This window comes from Haliotis rufescens, unplaced genomic scaffold, assembly GCF_023055435.1.
Source record: "Haliotis rufescens isolate VD_foot unplaced genomic scaffold, xgHalRufe1.0.p SCAF_56, whole genome shotgun sequence".
NCBI classification, from domain to species: Eukaryota; Metazoa; Mollusca; class Gastropoda; order Lepetellida; family Haliotidae; genus Haliotis; species Haliotis rufescens.
This window is the reverse complement of record NW_025964290.1, coordinates 2,502,884-2,523,139: the sequence shown is the minus strand read 5'-3', so window position 1 is coordinate 2,523,139 and position 20,256 is coordinate 2,502,884. Positions and strand designations below refer to the sequence as shown.

General features: G+C 44.7%; 1 protein-coding gene across 4 annotated transcripts; it reads left to right on the top strand.

Moving 5' to 3' along the window:
* Window positions 1-1,252: 1,252 nt before the first annotated feature.
* On the top strand, window positions 1,253-17,226 carry LOC124141708 (cytochrome P450 3A8-like). Of its 4 annotated transcripts, none has more exons than XM_046509773.2 (14): window positions 1,253-1,378; window positions 2,134-2,227; window positions 2,573-2,625; window positions 3,382-3,478; window positions 5,466-5,582; window positions 9,102-9,190; window positions 9,868-10,010; window positions 10,477-10,607; window positions 12,177-12,291; window positions 12,797-12,954; window positions 13,166-13,251; window positions 14,422-14,559; window positions 16,111-16,273; window positions 16,924-17,226. In XM_046509773.2, exons 1-14 carry the CDS (start codon window positions 1,302-1,304, stop codon window positions 17,014-17,016), a joined length of 1,554 nt encoding a protein of 517 aa, XP_046365729.2. In that variant the 5' UTR covers window positions 1,253-1,301; the 3' UTR covers window positions 17,017-17,226. The 4 variants fall into 4 exon arrangements, with proteins under 4 accessions (XP_046365729.2, XP_046365728.2, XP_046365730.2 ...); XM_046509772.2 differs by having other exon boundaries at window positions 13,163-13,251; XM_048385278.1 differs by lacking the exon at window positions 1,253-1,378 and adding an exon at window positions 1,481-1,498 and having other exon boundaries at window positions 13,163-13,251.
* The last annotated feature ends 3,030 nt before the right edge of the window (window positions 17,227-20,256 follow it).

Below are 20,256 nucleotides of genomic sequence, written 5' to 3'. Positions count from 1 at the left end.
ACCAATGTTTCAATAAAAGCAGTTATTTATTATAATTACTTTATCGAAGTGTTCATAATATACTCCTAAAACACACAGGTTATTCTGATATACATACACGGCCGGGCAAAACAGACTCTACACTTGAACATTGAGTGAGTGAGTGAGTGAGTGAGTGAGTGAGTGAGTGAGTGAGTGAGTTGGGTTTAACGCCACTTTTTACAGTATTCCAGTTATATCACGGCGTGTCAGCTTAATGTGGGAGGAAAGCCCAAAGTGATGCAGGTCTCAGACGTTTACCAGTTCGGTGAAACCCATGTGCTGACAAACCTAGAAACATTATTGGGGCGAATCGGGATTCGAACCAACAATCAAAGGTTTCTGGCGTGCCCAAGGGACGCAACTCTGCACAGCGAATCGCGGCGCCCTAGACGACTGGGATAACTGTGCCCCCCTTGAACATTGGACAGGATCACACAATGACACATACTATCAATGCGTTACTAGGCTAAAAACAGTCGCCGAAACACTGCAAACTTATGGACCAAAGCGCAACTTTGATACCAGTTTTAAATACATCACCATCGACCTACCATTTGGTTTCATTTTAGCCACCAGCGGCAGTTGACGTGAACGACATCAGATCAAGGATGTATATGTCATTTGTTACCCATATTTTTAATGTCTTTGTCCGAATCATCACAACGCAGCCAAGACCAAATACAAGGCTTAAGGAGTGAGTGAGTGGATAACACTTTTAACCGCCGCCTTTAACAGTATTCCAGTTATATCGCGGCGTGTCAGCTTAATGTGGGAGGAAAGCCCGAAGTGATGCAGGTCTTGACGTTTGCCACTTCGGTGAAACCCCCGAGCACGGGTATGGTGCTGACAAACCTAGAAACATAATCGGGGCGAACCGGGATTCGAACCCAACTTAAAGAAGAAATTATTAAAAGGACACTCTAATAGATATTGCCATGAACTGTTACAAAGCATGTTATTGGATAACCGATCTCTGTTGTGTATTCCAATATAGGTAACTTACATTATGAACAAAAGCACATGTGTTTCGACACAAGCAAGATTACACTTAAAGATTTTTTAAAACTTGTTTCCCGTTGGATATTAGTAATAATTCCTTTGTAACCCGGTTGCGATTTAATCACCCCGTTATAAGAACTGTAAACACAGTCAGCGTTGACCAACATGGTGCAATACTTCTGCCCGTATCAACCCTGTATAACATACGTGGGTTAAACCGCCTCTTATCTGAGGACTGCTGGGGCGCCTATCAACGCCGGCCGCAGGTAGACCCCGACAAAATGGACGTGCTGTCCGTCCTACTATATTTAGCGGCCGTCGCTGTAGGTGTAGCATGCCTTATTGCAGCTGGATATATGTGAGTACATGCATTGACTGACACGTGACAGTCTGCCAGGTGTCGGGGGGTGCTTGTGTCACGTCGGTTTTAAATTAGGTCATCGTGTCCTAAATAGCACCGGTTTCAACAGTACACAAGGTAAAATGTTCTCGGTTACAAAGGGTCAGATTTCCTACTGCCTGGGTGTTTAAAGGTGTCCCGTCCCACAATACGACCTTAATTAGTACTAAGACGGTCGTCACATGCTTTTCGATGGATCAGACAAACGACAATTTAATCGTAGCACTAAGATCACTTCGTGGACCGGGGCCAATATTACCGGCCTGTGCTTTGAAAACGAGAACAGGGTCAGTTAGTGAAAGCATGATGATCTTCCTTGGCACACTGTTTCATTCCAATTAATATCGCGTGTTTAACGCCACTTTTAACAGTATTCCAGTTATATCACGGCGTGTCAGCTTAATGTGGGAGGTAAGCCCGAAGTGATGCAGGTCTCAGACGTTTACCACTTCGGCGAAACCTATAAACAACGATATGGTGCTGACAAACCTGGCAACATAATCGGGGCGAAACCGGGATTCGAACCCACAATCCTAGGTTTCTGGCGTGCCCATGTGGATGGTGTTGACAGTGGTCAGTAAGGGATTTATGTTCAGCTTACTCCCCAATGTATGCAATGGGTAGCTTTCGTCTGAGTCGATGGTAGCCCTGATATGTCTACTTGAATGTGTATACGACGACGACGACAGTGACGTTGTAGGTGTTGTTCCCAGATACGCCACATGGACTCACGGGATGTTCAAGAAGATGGGGATCCCCGCCCCGGAACCCGGGCTGCTGGGCGTCATCACCAACTACCAGACTGAGGTACAGTACTCTTCAAAAACAACCTCCTCACTTGTGGTTGTTGGTTACAGGCGTTCTTATATTCAATGAAATATGTAATACAATCAGATACTTTTGACATAATGAATTACAGACAAGAGTGAGTGAGTGAGTGAGTGAGTGAGTGAGTGAGTGAGTTTTTCCGCCGCTTGAGCATTATTCCAGAAAAATCACAGCGGGGGACACCAGAAATGTGGGGAATCGAACACAGGTTTTCGGCGTGACGAGCGAGCGCTTTAACCACTGGGCTACTCTATCATCCTTAAGTATGGGCAAACTAAGTCTTGCGGATATCACCGTTTTTACAGATAATGTTTTTATTCGCAGGGCCTTATCAAGTGCGATCAACGACTTATAAAAGAACATGGACGGGTTGTAGGGTAAGTATCACCATAGTTTATGAAAGTGATATGAGTGTTATTGTCATAATAATAAGTCATTTATACTGCACATATTTCCATACCACACAGAGGCGAACAAAGCGCTATTATTACCCCGGTCACTTGATCAGTGTGCACTCGACAATCATTCTCAGCTCCCTGGGGAGTATACAACCCAAGCTGCCTGTGAGGCGCTACAAGGTTAACAACCACAATGCCATCTCATCCTACCGGGTACCCATTCACAGAGGCACCACATGTGTTACATGTGCGAAGTGTGGGGCAGGACCGACACTCCAGAAACGCTCAGAAGCCGAAAAGCGGTCACCCATCCAAGGAATCTCCGCGACCGACGGTGCTTGACCACAGGACCACGTGCCATATGTCGCTACTTCCAATGAATTACACCAATTAGAACCAGACTATCACTGCAGTTCTTGAAGACAACGATTCCGACAATGGCATATTAAAGATGCAGTACTTTACATGTTGTATGCATCGTTTGTGGGACCACGACTTTACGAGCACGTTGTAAAAATGGAAGTTAGATTTGATGATCAGTGTATTCAGGGTTGATTGTTCGCTTTAATTTGATATTACTTTATGAATCCAACGACACCAAAAAACATAAAAGTGGAAACAAAGTCCAGATAAAAGCAGTCTCCATTTCGGATTTTGCAATATATATATTTCATTATTATTATTATTATTATTGGAAACTTCGTATTGGACTACATGTACTATCCTCTGTTGCAGGATATTCCATGGCCGCATCCCGTCCCTCCTCATCTCAGACCCGACCATGATCAAACAGATTTGTGTGAAAAACTTCTCCAACTTTGTCAACAGATCGGTGAGTGAGCGGACAGAGGACACATTTATTTTCAGGGAAAACGTACATTCTCACCCTCAGCGAATAGCATACACTGATGTAGAGGGCGGCAGTTAATGCATGTACATTGTAGTTGGAACCTACATTGGTACGGGACTGTATGCGTAGAGTTGTGTCCCTTAGTCGGAACAGGATCGAATTTCTGAGATGCTCTGAAACGCTTTTTTTTCTGTCAGCACTATAAATGTTCTCGTAGGTATAACCAACGTTAAATGTTTCTGCGATATGCATCACTTCGTACATCAAGCTAACGCTCATGTATAACTGAAATACTACCCAAAGCGACGTGCAGCCAACTCACTAACTATAAATGGTATCCATTTCACTAGCCTCAGTGCCACTCCGAACCATTCCTCAAGAGTGAGAGAATTCGTTTTGACGCCGTTTAAATCAATATTCAAGCAAAGTCAAGTCGACGGATACCAAAAATTAGTTTGACACACTTTACCCATGTCTGGAATCGAACGCGGCCTTCGGCGTGACATGCGAAACACCAGGCTGCCCCTACCGCCTTTTACGACAAGCGTAGGTTGCTGAAGACCCGTTCTAACCCGGATCTTCACGGGTCGGCGCTATGACAAGCGTGGGTTGCCGAAGACCAGTTCTAACCCGGATCTTCACGGGTCGGCGCTATGACAAGCGTGGGTTGGTGAAGACCAGTTCTAACCCGGATCTTCACGGGTCGGCGCTATGACAAGCGTGGGTTGGTGAAGACCAGTTCTAACCCGGATCTTCACGGGTCGGCGCTATGACAAGCGTGGGTTGCCGAAGACCAGTTTTAACCCGGATCTTCACGGGTCGGCGCTATGACAAGCGTGGGTTGCCGAAGACCAGTTCTAACCCGGATCTTCACGGGGAGTGACAAGCATGGGTTGGTGAAGACCAGTTTTAACCCGGATCTTCACGGGTCGGCGCTATGACAAGCATGGGTTGCCGAAGACCAGTTTTAACCCGGATCTTCACGGGTCGGCGCTATGACAAGCGTGGGTTGGTGAAGACCAGTTCTAACCCGGATCTTCACGGGTCGGCGCTATGACAAGCGTGGGTTGCCGAACACCAGTTTTAACCCCGATCTTCACGGGTCGGCGCTATGACAAGCGTGGGTTGCCGAAGACCAGTTCTAACCCGGATCTTCACGGGGAGTGACAAGCATGGGTTGGTGAAGACCAGTTCTAACCCGGATCTTCACGGGTCGGCGCTATGACAAGCGTGGGTTGCCGAAGACCAGTTCTAACCCGGATCTTCACGGGGAGTGACAAGCATGGGTTGGTGAAGACCAGTTTTAACCCGGATCTTCACGGGTCGGCGCTATGACAAGCATGGGTTGCCGAAGACCAGTTTTAACCCGGATCTTCACGGGTCGGCGCTATGACAAGCGTGGGTTGGTGAAGACCAGTTCTAACCCGGATCTTCACGGGTCGGCGCTATGACAAGCGTGGGTTGCCGAACACCAGTTTTAACCCGGATCTTCACGGGTCGGCGCTATGACAAGCGTGGGTTGCCGAAGACCAGTTCTAACCCGGATCTTCACGGGGAGTGACAAGCATGGGTTGGTGAAGACCAGTTCTAACCCGGATCTTCACGGGTCGGCGCTATGACAAGCGTGGGTTGCCGAAGACCAGTTCTAACCCGGATCTTCACGGGTCGGCGCTATGACAAGCATGGGTTGGTGAAGACCAGTTCTAACCCGGATCTTCACGGGTCGGCGCTTTGACAAGCATGGGTTGCCGAAGACCAGTTCTAACCCGGATCTTCACGGGTCGGCGCTATGACAAGAATGGGTACCCTTCAAAATGCCAATAAAAGTGGTCAGCAGAAAACAATGGGTCAGAGAGATGTTGAATATATTAAGTGTGATATGGTATCATTAGAGAAAAAATTATGAAAGAGTTATAGATACTGGTGAAGTAAAACTGTATGTTCCCGAATGTTAGTGATCTTTCTTCAGACTTTCGGCCCAATGCCCAAGATTGTGATGGACTGTATCGCTGAGATCTACGACGAACACTGGAAGTTCATGCGCTGTGTCCTCAGTCCTACCTTCAGTACAGGTAAACTCAAACAGGTAAATATATACAGGTAAACTCAGACAGGTAAATAGATACAGGTGAACTCAAACTGGTAAATATGTACAGGTAAACACATACAGATGCACATTTGACAACACACAACTATGTACATGTAAAATTAAGTATGCACAGTTGTGTTCACTCAGGACATGCTGAAATGTGTAAATAGATGCAGGTGGACCAAAACAGGTTTATATACAGGTAAACTGAAACATCAGTTCAACTCGGGATGAAACCATCTTCCCGAGGCAAGTGAGTTAACTGACTATAAAAGTCCAGTTTCTGGACTTTTAAAGTCAGTTAACTCTCTTGCCTCGGAAAGAATGGATGAAACGGGATCAGGTAAACAAGAAAACTAAAACAGGTAATAGACTGAGGGCCAAAGAAGGTATACCAATTTTTTTTATGCAATTGAAAGAAACTGAGAGATCTGTTGTTAAATTTGATCATAATCTAAAAGAAACTTTATCAACTGAAGTATAAATTTCAGACAAAGAATAATAAAGTGCGGGTAAGGGTATAAAACGATTGCAACGGCAAGTCAGACATCCACAGTGATAAAAAAAACACAAAAGAAATGCCACGACTCACAGTCGAACAACGTGAACGAGCCTTGGGTATGGACAGATGGGAGCCACCCACGCCCATATTGCACGAACCTTCGGTTGCTCCCGTGTTGCCGTTACAAACTTGATGCAACGTTACAGACAGACAGGGCGGACCGTTGACAGACCAAGAACAGGCAGACCCAGGGTGACCGGTACTTGCGTACCTTGCACCTCCGAAATCGCTTCCTGACAGTGACGTCATCGGCGACAAATGCCTTAGGTCACAGGGTTAGTCGACAGACAGTAACCAGGAGACTCAGGGCTCCTGGAATCAGGGCTTATAGACCATACAGAGGACAGCTATTGACAGTGCAACATCGTCGTCTGCGATTGAGATGGGCCCGGACTGTACGACGTTGGCAACGACGTGACTGGCAGAGGGTTGTCTTCACTGACGAAAGTCGATTCTGTATGTTTAGGGCTGATGGAAGACAACGTGTTTACCGCCGAAGGGGTGAACGAACGGCGGCGTGTTGCGTGGAGGAGGTCGTACCATATGGTGGAGGGAGTGTCATGGTGTGGGGAGGGATCTGTGGGCAGGAGAGGACACTGCTGGTCATCGTTGACGGAAACTTGACAGCTCAGCGTTACATGGATAACATTCTTCGTCCAGTTGTCCTACCATTTCTCCAACAGCAGCCACGTGGTGTCATTTATCAGCATGACAACGCTAGAGTCAATACGGCCAGAATTGTCACTATCTTCCTCGCAGCCAACAACGTCAACGACCTGCCGTGGCCTGCACGCTCACCCGACATGTCCCCGATAGAGCACCTCTGGGATTTGATGGATCGTCGTGTTCGACAACGACCACAATCTCCAGCCAACCGGCAAGAACTGATCTTGGCCCTCCAAGAAGAATGGCGTCAAATCCTACGTGACCTCATCAGACGACTGACTTTTTCTGTGCGTCGAAGAGTTGTTGCGTGTATTGAGGCATTTGGTGGTCACACAAGCTACTAATGACTTGTTATTGAACGTGAGCGATTGTTTATGTACTCTGCCTATTGTCCATGATTCTGAAAGCTCGAGTTTTGAACCACACCTTGGGGGGCTTGACGTCATTCTCGGTCGCGGTATGATTGTCATTTTCAGTGTTGATTATGTTGATATATTGATCTTCTCAATACACTTTACTTCATGCATGTATGTTTTGTTGTTTTTAAACAAGTGTGATTTCAAACTCTGGTAAAGTTTCTTTTGGACGTCAGATTATATGAATGACCTTGTTGTTTTGTCCAGATGATAGTGATATGATTGACCAAGTTGGTTTTTTGTCTAAATGACGGCGATATGATTGACCATGTTGGTTTGTTTAAATCATGGTGATATGATTGGCATTGCTAGTTTGTCTAAATGATGGTGATATGATTGACCTTGTTACTTTGTTGAGATGATGGTGATATGATTAACCTTGTTGGTTTGTAGAGATGATGGTGATATGATTGACCTTGTTGGTTTGTCCAGATGATGGTGATGTGATTGACCTTGTTGGTTTGTCGAGATGATGGTGATATGATTGACCTTGTTGGTTTGTCTAAATGATGGTGATATGATTGACCATGTTAGTTTATCTAAATGATAGTGATATGATTGGCCTTGTTGGTTTGTCCAGATGATGGTGATGTGATTGACCTTGTTGGTTTGTCTAAATGATGGCGATGTGATTGACCTTGTTGTTTGTCGAGATGATGGTGATGTGATTGACCTTGTTCGTTTGTCTACATGATGGTGATGTGATTGACCTTGTTGTTTGTCCAGATGATGGTGATATGATTGACCATGTTGGTTTGTCTAAATGCTGGTGATATGACTGACCTTGCTAGTTTGTTTAAATGATGGTGATGTGATTGACCATGTTGGTTTTTCTAAATGATAGTGGTATGATTGACCTTGTTGGTTTGTCCAGATGATGGTGATGTGATTGACCTTGTTGGTTTGTCGAGATGATGGTGGTATGATTGACCTTGTTGGTTTGTCCAGATGATGGTGATGTGATTGACCTTGTTGGTTTGTCGAGATGATGGTGATATGATTGACCTTGTTGGTTTGTCTAAATGATGGTGATATGATTGACCATGTTGGTTTGTCTAAATGATAGTGGTATGATTGACCTTGTTGGTTTGTCCAGATGATGGTGATATGATTGACCTTGTTGGTTTGTCCAGATGATGGTGATATGATTGACCTTGCTAGTTTGTTTAAATGATGGTGATATGATTGGCATTGCTAGTTTGTCTAAATGATGGTGATATGATTGACCTTTGTTGGTTTGTCCAGATGATGGTGATGTGATTGACCTTGTTGGTTTGACTAAATGATGGCAATATGATTTACCATGTTGGTTTGTTTAAATGATGGTGATATGATTGGCATTGCTAGTTTGTCTAAATGATGGTGATATGATTGACCTTGTTACTTTGTTGAGATGATGGTGATGTGATTAACCTTGTTGGTTTGTAGAGATGATGGTGATATGATTGACCATGTTGGTTTGTCTAAATGATGGTGATATGATTGACCTTGCTAGTTTGTTTAAATGATGGTGATGTGATTGACCATGTTGGTTTGTCTAAATGATAGTGGTATGATTGACCTTGTTGGTTTGTCGAGATGATGGTGATATGATTGACCTTGTTGGTTTGTCTAAATGATGGTGATGTGATTGACCTTGTTGGTTTGTCAAGATGCTGGTGATATGATTGACCTTGTTGGTGTGTCCAGATGATGGTGATGTGATTGACCTTGTTGGTTTGTCCAGATGATGGTGATGTGATTGACCTTGTTGGTTTGTCCAGATGATGGTGATATGATTGACCTTGTTGGTTTGTCCAGATGATTTTGATATGATTGACCTTGTTGGTTTGTCCAGATGATGGTGCTGATTGACCTTGTTGGTTTGTCCAGATGATGGTGCTGATAGAGAGGTGTACCGACCTCCTGGTGGAGAACGTAGATAAACACGTGGAGGAGAAGAAAAACGTCGAGTTGAAACAGTAAGGCTCGATTAGGGTTTGTAACAATAAAAACACAACCCTGAATATGAATAACTTTCCGGAGAGGATGTTTTAAGCTTCGTGTATTATAGACACGTAACAATCCATAGTTTTGTCTGTATTTTGTCCCCATTCATGACGGACAAAAGGAATGTATTTTGTGAATTTTTGTATTTATAAAAGGAATATTTTTGTGGTAGAGTGGGTTTAAGGATGTAAAGCTTGTAATGTGACATCATACAGGAACTGACCGCCTCCGTGGTCTAGTGGTAGAGAGTCCGCCCGGAGAGCGGAAGGTCCGGGGTTCGATTCCCGGCCGCGTCATAGCAAAAGACGTTAAAAGATGGTACTTGTTGTTACCCTGTCTGGCGCTCGGCATTAAGGGGCTAAAACAAGGACTGGTCGGCTCGGAGTCAGTATACTGTGTCTGAGTGGGGTATTCATGTTAAACTGCGGCATGGTATCTCAGTGAGCTAGCACTATAAATCGGCATCAGTCCGGACTAGTACAAGCAGCCACACACACACGCCAACACGTGCATGCACGTCGCTATATAAGTGCAATAATCTTGGACGGGACGTTAAACCCAATTTCACCTCACCTCATACAGGAACTTTAATCTGGAGTCACACTGACATTCTGTAAACCTCTTCACGCAGTATTATATATATTTCCAGCCTAATGGGATGTTACACCATGGACGTTATCGCCAACACCGGCTTCAGCATCGACCTCGACAGCCACCGCTCAGAGAACATCTTCGTCATCTACTGCCGGAAAGCCATGAAGCTCACCTTCCCTATTTTCTTCCTGATCACAGGTGAGTCACATCTCGCTACATCTCGCAAAATCTCGCTACATCTCGCAACATCTCGCTACATCTCGCTACATCTCGCAACATCTCGTCCTTGATTCTGATAAAATCTTAATACTGAAGACGGGCATAGGTCTTTGAATGGCATTTAGAAGTGATACACAAAAGGAAGAGAATTTAATTTAAATTTCAATGTATATACTTACTCCTATCAGGCGAATACATACTATGAACCAGAGAACATATATATGTCTGAAAGAACAACAAAAGTATTAACAGGAAGGGTTCTCCATAAAGGACGGACCCTATGAGGGAAACAGAGGACAGAGAAACCTAATTTAAACTTTCAAACCGATTCAATTTGAAGAAACGACATTCACATTCCCTATGTTTCCAAGTGTACTTCCATTGCTACCTTATCGTTCAGGAGATACTACTGCGTGCCCATGATTTGTTTACATTGCTCTTTCAGTGTTGTTCCCATTCACCAAGTCATTGTTTGAAAAGGTTGACTTTAAACTACTTGACAACGACAAAGATAAGGCCAAATTTCGCTCCATGATAAAACAGGTGATCGAGGACAGGAGGAGGGACCCTACTCCGGTGAGTTCATGAATAGCATGAGGACGGTCGTAAAACTATTTTAGAGTATGGGAGTTTAATCTTCGTAGCGCCGAGATACATTTGTGGAATGACAACATGCAGTTTTACGAAGGAAGCGTACTATTTCAATGATACGGGTACCGTCCGTGTGTAGCAGGTCTCGCTGTATTGGTTGACGAAAGGTCCAGAGTGGCCTAGTTCGTCGATTTGTACCGTCTTGGTGAAATCCACGAGCACAGTATGGTCCTGACGAGTGAAGGATCCGAACACACGAGCACAGTATGAGTGTAGGATCCGAACACACGATGACTGCACGACCAGGTACAAAAGTGATTTTGAAAATAAAACAAAATGGGTTCCTAGTTAATGACCTTGTTAAGTGAGTGAGTGGTACTTGGCTGTAACGCCGGTTTGGACAGGACTTCAGCTAACACGTTTTTTTGTTGATACATTAGTGGATCCTGGCACAGGTAAGATACAGAATTCTCCGCTGCGATTGCGCCATGTATTAGAGGTCCACCCGTATCCCCGGGTCTGTTGTGAAGGCTACAGTACGTTCAACCAGGGAGTCCGGTCATATTTGATGAACGTAGACTTGTGAACCGTAAGAGACTTGATTTGAAGAGGGCGGTGGGGTAGCCTAGTGGTTAAAGCGTTCGCTCGTCACGCCGCATGCCCGGGTTCGATTCCCCACATGGGTATAATGTATAAAACCCATTTCTGGTGTGCTCTGTCGTGATATTTCTGGAATGTTGCTAAAAGCGGCGAGAAACCATACTCACTCACTCACTCACTTGCTTAAGAGAATGACTTGTATGGATGTAAGTTGCATCAGTAAACGTTATGACCTGTTTGGCATGATACAGACGTGTTTGGCACGATACAGACGTGTTTGGCATGATACAGACGTGTTTGGCATGATACAGACGTGTTTGGCATGATACAGACCTGTTTGGCATGATACAGACGTGTTTGGCATGATACAGACGTGTTTGGCATGATACAGACGTGTTTGGCATGATACAGACGTGTTTGGCATGATACAGACGTGTTTGGCATGATACAGACGTGTTTGGCATGATACAGACCTGTTTGGCATGATACAGACGTGTTTGGCATGATACAGACCTGTTTGGCATGATACAGACGTGTTTGGCATGATACAGACGTGTTTGGCATGATACAGACCTGTTTGGCATGATACAGACGTGTTTGGCATGATACAGACGTGTTTGGCATGATACAGACGTGTTTGGCATGATACAGACCTGTTTGGCATGATACAGACGTGTTTGGCATGATACAGACCTGTTTGGCATGATACAGACGTGTTTGGCATGATACAGACGTGTTTGGCATGATACAGACGTGTTTGGCATGATACAGACCTGTTTGGCATGATACAGACGTGTTTGGCATGATACAGACGTGTTTGGCATGATACAGACGGTATAAGGTGCTTCCGACACAGTTTCTCATTGGAAGGCTTAGCGATGAGGTTTGGCTGTGGAGTGCAAATGATGTTCCTATTGACCTAAATGTTTTTTATGCAACACTATTTCATGTCAGGGTCACCGTGACATTCTACAAACGATGTTGGACGCCCATAAAGAGGGGCCTGCAAGAGGCCCGGATGACGAGGACACGGAGACTCTGCTGGACTTCAAGTACTACAAGAAGCGAGGTAGGGGCCTGGAGTGACTTCAGTTTAACACCGATTCGTATGTCAGTTATATCACCAGAGTCTGATTGATGTGGGAGGGAGGCAGGCCTCAGACGTTTGTCACTGAAGTTGAACCCACGGGTCTGGTGCAGACAAACCAAGGATCACAATCAGGGCTAATATGGAATTCGAACCCACGATCATAGGGTCGTACATATAAAGAAAGAGTTGATACCTATACTTATAAGAAGCTGACATTTGATAACGAGTGATAGTATTGGTATTGTTCGCTTAATTTGAATTCTTACTTGTCACTTTATTGGTTGACTATTACATGATACGTCACATGGTGGTTGACTATTAAATGAGACGTCGCTTGATTGGTTGACTTATATGATACGTCGCTTGATTGGTTGACAGATAATTGAATGATGGAATTTTCCTAGGACACATGGTTAATGGTAAATAAAAGCGACAAAACCCTTTCCATATTCAAAAGTTCTGCAAAGATTCTTTTCTTTTTAAGGTCTGACGAACTACGAGATCTTCTGCAACTCCCACATCTTCCTCCTCGCCGGGTACGACACCTCCTCCAACGCTCTGACCTTCACCGCCTACCTCCTCGCCACGCACCCCGAGATCCAAGAGAGGCTATACCAGTCGATAATGACACACATAGGAAATGTAAGTATGGTGACAGCTACGAACGTGATTCAAATGTCACCTATACACATGCCTAATCCTAACATTATGAAAGTAACGTCACAGGACAGACTTGTCAGAAACATTTAAGAGCTGCAATTACAGCGGCACATCGTAATATTCCGACGGTGGTCTTACCAGGAGTTAAAGGCCATGTGTGCCCTCACTGATTTCACGTGTTTCTGTACAGAAGAAGCCTACGTACGCCGAGGTGACGAAGCTGCAGTACCTGGAGAACGTGTTCCTGGAGACTCTGAGACTGTATCCCCCGGCAACCAGGTGAGTAGAGATCCCGGAGACTGAGACTCTATCCCCCGGCAACCAGGTGAGTAGAGATCCTGGAGACTCTGAGACTGTATCCCCCGGCAACCAGGTGAGTAGAGATCCCGGAGACTGAGACTCTATCCCCCGGCAACCAGGTGAGTAGAGATCCCGGAGACTCTGAAACTGTATCCCCCGGCAACCAGGTGAGTAGAGATCCCGGAGACTCTGAGACTGTATCCCCCGGCAACCAGGTGAGTAGAGATCCCGGAGACTCTGAAACTGTATCCCCCGGCAACCAGGTGAGTAGAGATCCCGGAGACTCTGAGACTGTATCCCCCGGCAACCAGGTGAGTAGAGATCCTGGAGACTCTGAGACCGTATCCCCCGGCAACCAGGTGAGTAGAGATCCTGGGGGCTCTGAGACTGTATCCCCCGGCAACCAGGTGAGTAGAGATCCCGGAGACTCTGAGACTGTATCCCCCGGCAACCAGGTGAGTAGAGATCCCGGAGACTCTGAGACTGTATCCCCCGGCAACCAGGTGAGTAGAGATCCTGGAGACTCTGAGACTGTATCCCCCGGCAACCAGGTGTGTAGAGATCCCGGAGACTCTGACACTGTATCCCCCGGCAACCAGGTGAGTAGAGATCCCGGAGACTCTGAGACTGTATCCCCCGGAAACCAGGTGAGTAGAGATCCTGGGGACTCTGAGACCGATACCACTGCATCCCCTCATCTCTGACTAAGGAAGAAGTGTGGCGTGGCTGTACAAAGTTGCGACACTGAAGACATACCAAAATCCGCATTCGAATTCGAATCCTGTTTCGCCAGATTATTGTGATTGGTCTGCCAAAACCCATGGTCACCAAGACAGAGCTTAACAAATTATGGGGAATAGAACTAGGGCCCTCGGCCGTGACAAGCGAACACTTTAATCTCTAGGCTGCACCACTCAAGTATAAAGCTGCAGCTCAGCAGCCCGACTGTCTGTAACGATACCCTCCTGGAACTCATCACATCTGATAGAAGTCTTCACAAATCATCTAACTATTCTTATGCCTTTGTCATTGCCAATACACCATTGTGTTAACAGTGTCGCGGCATCCTGTTAGAAGTATATAAGATGATTCGTATGCTAAGCAGACCGTAACAGGGTTTTGATTTCTTTAAATGATTCTTGTATTCAGAACAAAGCGAGTTGGAGCCAAGGATACCACAATGAACGGCTACCACATCCCCGCCGGACTCGGCATCGTCATCCCCGTCTACGCCATACACCACGACCCCGAGTTCTGGCCGGAACCTGAAAAGTTCGACCCTGACAGGTAAGGAAAGTCTTGTGACTGAGTTGGGTTTAACGTCGCTTTGAACAGTAGTTCAGTTAACTGTTATATATAACGTGAGAGGAGAGATAAAGTGACACATATCGTAGATGAACTCGGACACGTCGCTGGCCAAGAGTCCTAATCGGTGGAATCAAGTATTCGAACCAACGACCAATTGATCCTGGCACTGCAAAGGGAGGCAACTCTGCACAATGAATTTGGCATGTGTAAAAACAATTATACCAGACATCGAAGACTTTTTCATTCTGATTGGACAAAATAAGATTAAAATCAGGTATCTAATTCCATTCGAGACCTCAAAATTAACATGCAAATAAACATCGTTCTATCTATAGCCTTCGCCAAGATGCACATAGCAATGGCTGCCGGTAACCCTTTAGGTTATTGTATACTTTCGATATCAGAACAACAGCTTATCAAAAATGATGAAATATATATCAAATATCAGAACACACACAATTCAGTAAAACACACACTGACCACTGTGTCAGGGCCAAACAATCATCGGTCACAAAAATGAGCAGTCGCACATATTCTTTGTGTCCCAATGCCGACACGTTTGCAGCTTTAAACGGCGGTATTCAACATTACTTCATGGTGGTGCTGGTAATCAGGTTATGCCAGCAGGCTGGTTTCCATCAGTATTTCATCACGTGAAGGTGAACATAACTGCAGATCGGTGTTGTCCCCTGGTTTCATGCCATTTGTAAATAGCACTGTCACCGTGAAACACTACCTTGGCAGCCATGGACAGTGAAGAGTAACTGAAGTAAGTTCGGGACGGAGAGATGGTCATTCTGAACATGTTTTGCTGTTACATAATTAGTTTAGCCTTCTTGTCACTATTTCGATAACCTGTCACCCCTACAATGGAAGATGTCATGCTGATTTCCAAGAAAGGATTTGGTCCAAGCAATTCAAATATGCAATTAAATATATATTTAAAGAAGGTTATTTCATCAAACTTTTTTGAAACACTATGTATACTGTAACCATTATTTTGAACCAAAGAATATTCCGTCAACTAATTAATCTTGAGCTTGAGTAATATGTTTTATGTTTGTTCCTACCTGTGATCCCTTGTCGGTACGTTCTAAGATAGCTTTTTACCGAAGTGGTAAACGTCTGAGACCTTCATCACTTCGGGCTTTCCTCCCACATTAAGCTGACACGTCGTGATATAACTGGAATAATGTTCAAAGCGGCGTTAAACCCAACTCACTCACTCACTCTAAGATAGCTGGCCTTGTTGACCATGTGTAGATTCACGTTCCAAGAGAGCGCCGTTTTAAACGCGCTTTTAAAATTGTTGTCACGGTAGAATGGAGATAAACATACTGTGTTTTGAAATTCGAGGTTGTCTAACTGTGGATTAGATACCTCTTGTCTAAAGCGCTCGGTTCCAAATTAAAATACTAGCTATCTAATCTTCAGACAAACTATCTCAAATTTCAAAACAGAGCAGATTAATCTCCTCGATGTATCACGACAGTTGCTTGAAGCAATGGACTGGTTGTTTGGCTGTTCCAGGTTCCTCCCAGAGAACAAGCACGAGCTGCACGACTACATGTGGATGCCGTTTGGCGTCGGACCCCGGAACTGTCTGGGAATGAGGCTGGCTTTGTTGGAGGCCAAGATGGCGATAGTGGCCTTGCTACAGAACTTCCGGTTTGTGGTAACTCCGGAGACACAGGTTCGTTTACTTGCTGATTGGCTGATTCCCTCTCAAGATTGTTCATACAATACTATATGTTTCCAGGGAGGTATCTGAAACAACATGGATGAACGGTTACAAGTTTACTGAATATTAGATTCAAATAACACAGCACCTTTCACTACATATGAACATCTTGTCGTAAGAAGCGACTGACAGGATCGGGTGGTCAGGCTCGCTGACTTGTTGATTCATTTTATCGTACCCCAGTTGCGTAGATCGATGCTCATTATGTCAATCACTGGATTGTCTGTCCAGACTCGATTATTTACAGACCGCCGTCATAAAGCTGGAATATTGTCGAGTGTGACGTTAAACAACAAACAAACAAATAATTGTCATGGCGTCGGTATCTTTGTCTTCGGGGGGCACGGGGGACCAAGTCGTCTAAGGCGCCGCAATTCGCTGTGCAGAGTTGCGTCCCTTGGGCACGCCAGAAACCTATGATTGTGGGTTCGAATCCTAGTTCGCCCCCCCCCCATTATGTTTCTAGGTTTGTCAGCACCATACTCGTGTTCGTGGGTTTCACCGAAGTTGGGTAGCCTAGTGGTTCGCACGTCATTCAAACAAACAAACAAACAGAAAAAAGCATATAACGGCAATCGGATCTCTTCGTTCTTCTGTTTTAGATTCCCGTGACCTTGGAGAAGGGGTCATTCACCCGAGCTGCACACGACCTTGATGTGGGCGTGGTCAGAAGGCAGCCAACTGTAAAACGATAGTCATGTTTCGATGATCGATTAATATAGATCGATCTATATTCATTGGGAACCAATTTATCGATTCTAAGTCACGATTGTCTTGGAAGTGCTTTTTAGTGTGCTTCACACCTCATTTGGCAGCGATATGTACGGGAAAATGTACCACAGTATGTTGATCCCCAAGTATGATCAAATCTTCTAGACTTTTATTAAATTGTGTTTTTTTCAAAATGACCCGTTTCTTTCGTTTGAATATTCTAAGGAGATTGTCCCTCATGGTCATATCATCATTGCAGTGTTCTTATCATCCTCGATTAGGCAGGGTTTTATATCTCTATTGAGGCAAAGTGGTCCAGAATATATTCGGATGTGGGTCGTGTGCACAAATATTAAATTATATCCTTATGATATTGGGAGATCTTAAGCACACAACTGTTACATATGTTTGCACATGATGTTAATCACTGTCATGAGTATATTTTGTAGATTGGTTGGTTGGTTGGTTTGTTGTTTAACGCCGCACTCAACAATATCACAGCTATATGCAGCGGTCTTTAAATAATCGAGTCTGGACCAGACAATCCAGTCACTGATATCATGAGCATCGATCCACGCAATTGGGATACGATGACATGCATCAACCAAGTCAGCGAGCCTGACCACCCGATCCCGTTAGTCGCCACTTACGACAAGTATATTTTGTAGATACATGTATGTTACGTTACGTTACGTAAGCGTATATGGACATTTGGACAAGCACTGTCAGATAAGGTTATTCCTCGCATGCTTCAAAGAAGTAAATGTATTCATAATCCTTGAAATGTAAACAGTTCGATCCTATATCAGTTTCTTTGTTTGTTCTACAAGATGGCGACACGTACGGTCGTCTCGACGTCTGCACAGTGCAGAGTTTCTCATTTAACTTCTTTGAGAGGCATTTGGAAGTAGGGGTACGAAGTAAGGATACGATATATGGATGAACTCGCTTGATAAAGGTGTTAGGATCTACACCGAAACGTGGCTCCTAATTGTAATAAAGAAGTTGTTCATCCATAGATGTTATCACGCGAGTGTATTTGAGGATGGTTAATATCCTGTATTGGGAATAAGCATTGCTTTTAGCAAGCTGAATACACAGTGTTTATTCCTAATACAGGATATTTACCATCCCCAACACACACAAGCGTGATAACCTCTTTATCATATAATGTCATTCTTCAATTCCGAGGGGCGGTCGGGTAGCCTACTGGTTAAAGCGTTCGCTCGTTACGCCGAAGACCCGGGTTCGATTCCCGACTTGGGTACAATGTGTGAAGCCCATTTCTGGTGTCCCCCGCCGTGATATTGCTGGAATATTGCTAAAAGCGGCGTAAAACCATACTCACTCACTCACTCACTCACTCACTCTTCAATTCCGTGCTCGACAATCTCTTCCCATCTCTCACAAACATTTTGCAAGTTTTCCTGGAATGTGTGCATTAATATATATTACGTCAGAAGGTAAGTGATGTCAGTCGGACAGTGACTGTAGCCGGTATAGTTCCAACATAAACCTGTTTCTTATAAAGGGACGCAACTACATATATGCAAAACAACAACTGCCTACACAAATTGTTCGCACTTGCCTTTCGCGGCAATCCATCGGTCTGTCCGCTAGAGTAACTGTCCTTTTTCAAAGGGAAGCTACTCTAACTCTACTCTGTAATACGTCACGGCAGCAGTGAGACGTACACACAGCGACAAACCGAAACAAGGTAACAATTCGGACATATTTCAGATGTGGAAGCACAGATGTGGAAGGTGATCCCGCTTGCGTACTTAAGAAACGAACCAAAACAAACATTTAACACACTGGAGCTTATTGTGACAAATAAATCGACACCAAAGAGAGAGAGAGGGAGGATCGTTTCATCGTCAATCTCACGTTCTTATCACAAACATTTCGGTTATGACGCCATCATGACGTCATCGTCCCTCAGCTCGAATTTCTGTACGTTTCGGATCATTTCCATATCATCCTCGGGGATGGTGCCAACTGGCCAGGGGCTTTCAGAACGACTACTGCATCGAGTTTATGTGCAGTGTGTTGGGAAGTCCAGGAACCCTGCAGAGTCATTCGCTTGGAGGATGTCGGCTGGCCTGAAAAGTGGCCTGAAAAGTGAAACAGGAGCTGCAGAGTTGAGCTGTCTTCACACTCTCCGAAACGTTCTGGATGGGGCTCTACGAGGCAGCGCCCCCTAGGAGAAGTCCCATTCGCTCTCTGAGCTGCCTGTAGAGGGGGAAAGAGACCTGATCCTAACCTGTCTGACTGCCAGCATCACCCAAACCCTCTTTACTGCCTTTTATATTTTATTCTGTACATAAGATATACAAGGATTCTGACACTCGTTTCGTAAAATCAGTGTGACACACGCTTGTATAATAATCTCTTTGATTCTCACAGTCTCTTATCCAAAAGCCCCAAATCTCAAGCTTTCGTTTGTAACCAAAACTTGAAATACAACTTCTTTGTAGGTTTAAAAACGCCTACAGACTATGAATGAAAAGTACATACCATTCTTTGGATATTAGCTTCCGCGGTGAATAGGCTGTCACATCGACTGTATCAATCTGATGGGGCTTTATTGTGATTTGATAACCTCTGAATGGCCAATCAGAATATAGAAATCTCCCAATTCTATGAAGAATTTAAATTTAGTGACTGTACTGACAAATACGGGCGAGCACTGTCAGATTTTACGTGCGCATCAGAGGTATGGACGCGAAAGAATCCAGATAATATTCCATTCATGACTGTATTGAATGCTTTGTTTGTTTGTTTGTTGTTTAACGCCGTACTCAGCAATATTCCAGCTATGTGACGACGGTCTGTAAAAAATCGAGTCTTGACCAGACAATCCAGTGATTGATAGCATGACTATCGAACCACGCAACTGGAATATGGGCGTGTGGGCTGTATTTAAGTTTAACATGAATACCCCACTCAGACACAGTATACTGACACCGAGCCAACCAGTCCTTGTTTTAGTCCCTTAATGCCGAGCGCCAGACAGGGTAACAACAAGTACCATCTTTTAACGTCTTTTGGAATGACGCAGCAGGGAATCGAACCCCGGACCTTCCGCTCTACCACTAGACCCCGGAAGCGGTCGTTAATCCTAATAAGATATTAACAGTACATTCACTGGCATCGACGCTACAACCTTCGTTTATGAAATGCTACATACTCAGGTGTTAGAAGGTATACACTTCCTGATCTTT

Bases quoted from the DNA above. Each gene is read 5' to 3' on its own strand.
- LOC124141708 (XM_046509772.2), top strand. From the start codon at position 1,302: ATGGACGTGCTGTCCGTCCTACTATATTTAGCGGCCGTCGCTGTAGGT. The intron at 5,583-9,101 runs GTAAATATATAC...TGGTTTGTCCAG, and splicing joins GTACAGGTAAACTCAAACAG to ATGATGGTGCTGATAGAGAG. The intron at 16,274-16,923 runs GTTCGTTTACTT...CTTCTGTTTTAG, and splicing joins TGGTAACTCCGGAGACACAG to ATTCCCGTGACCTTGGAGAA.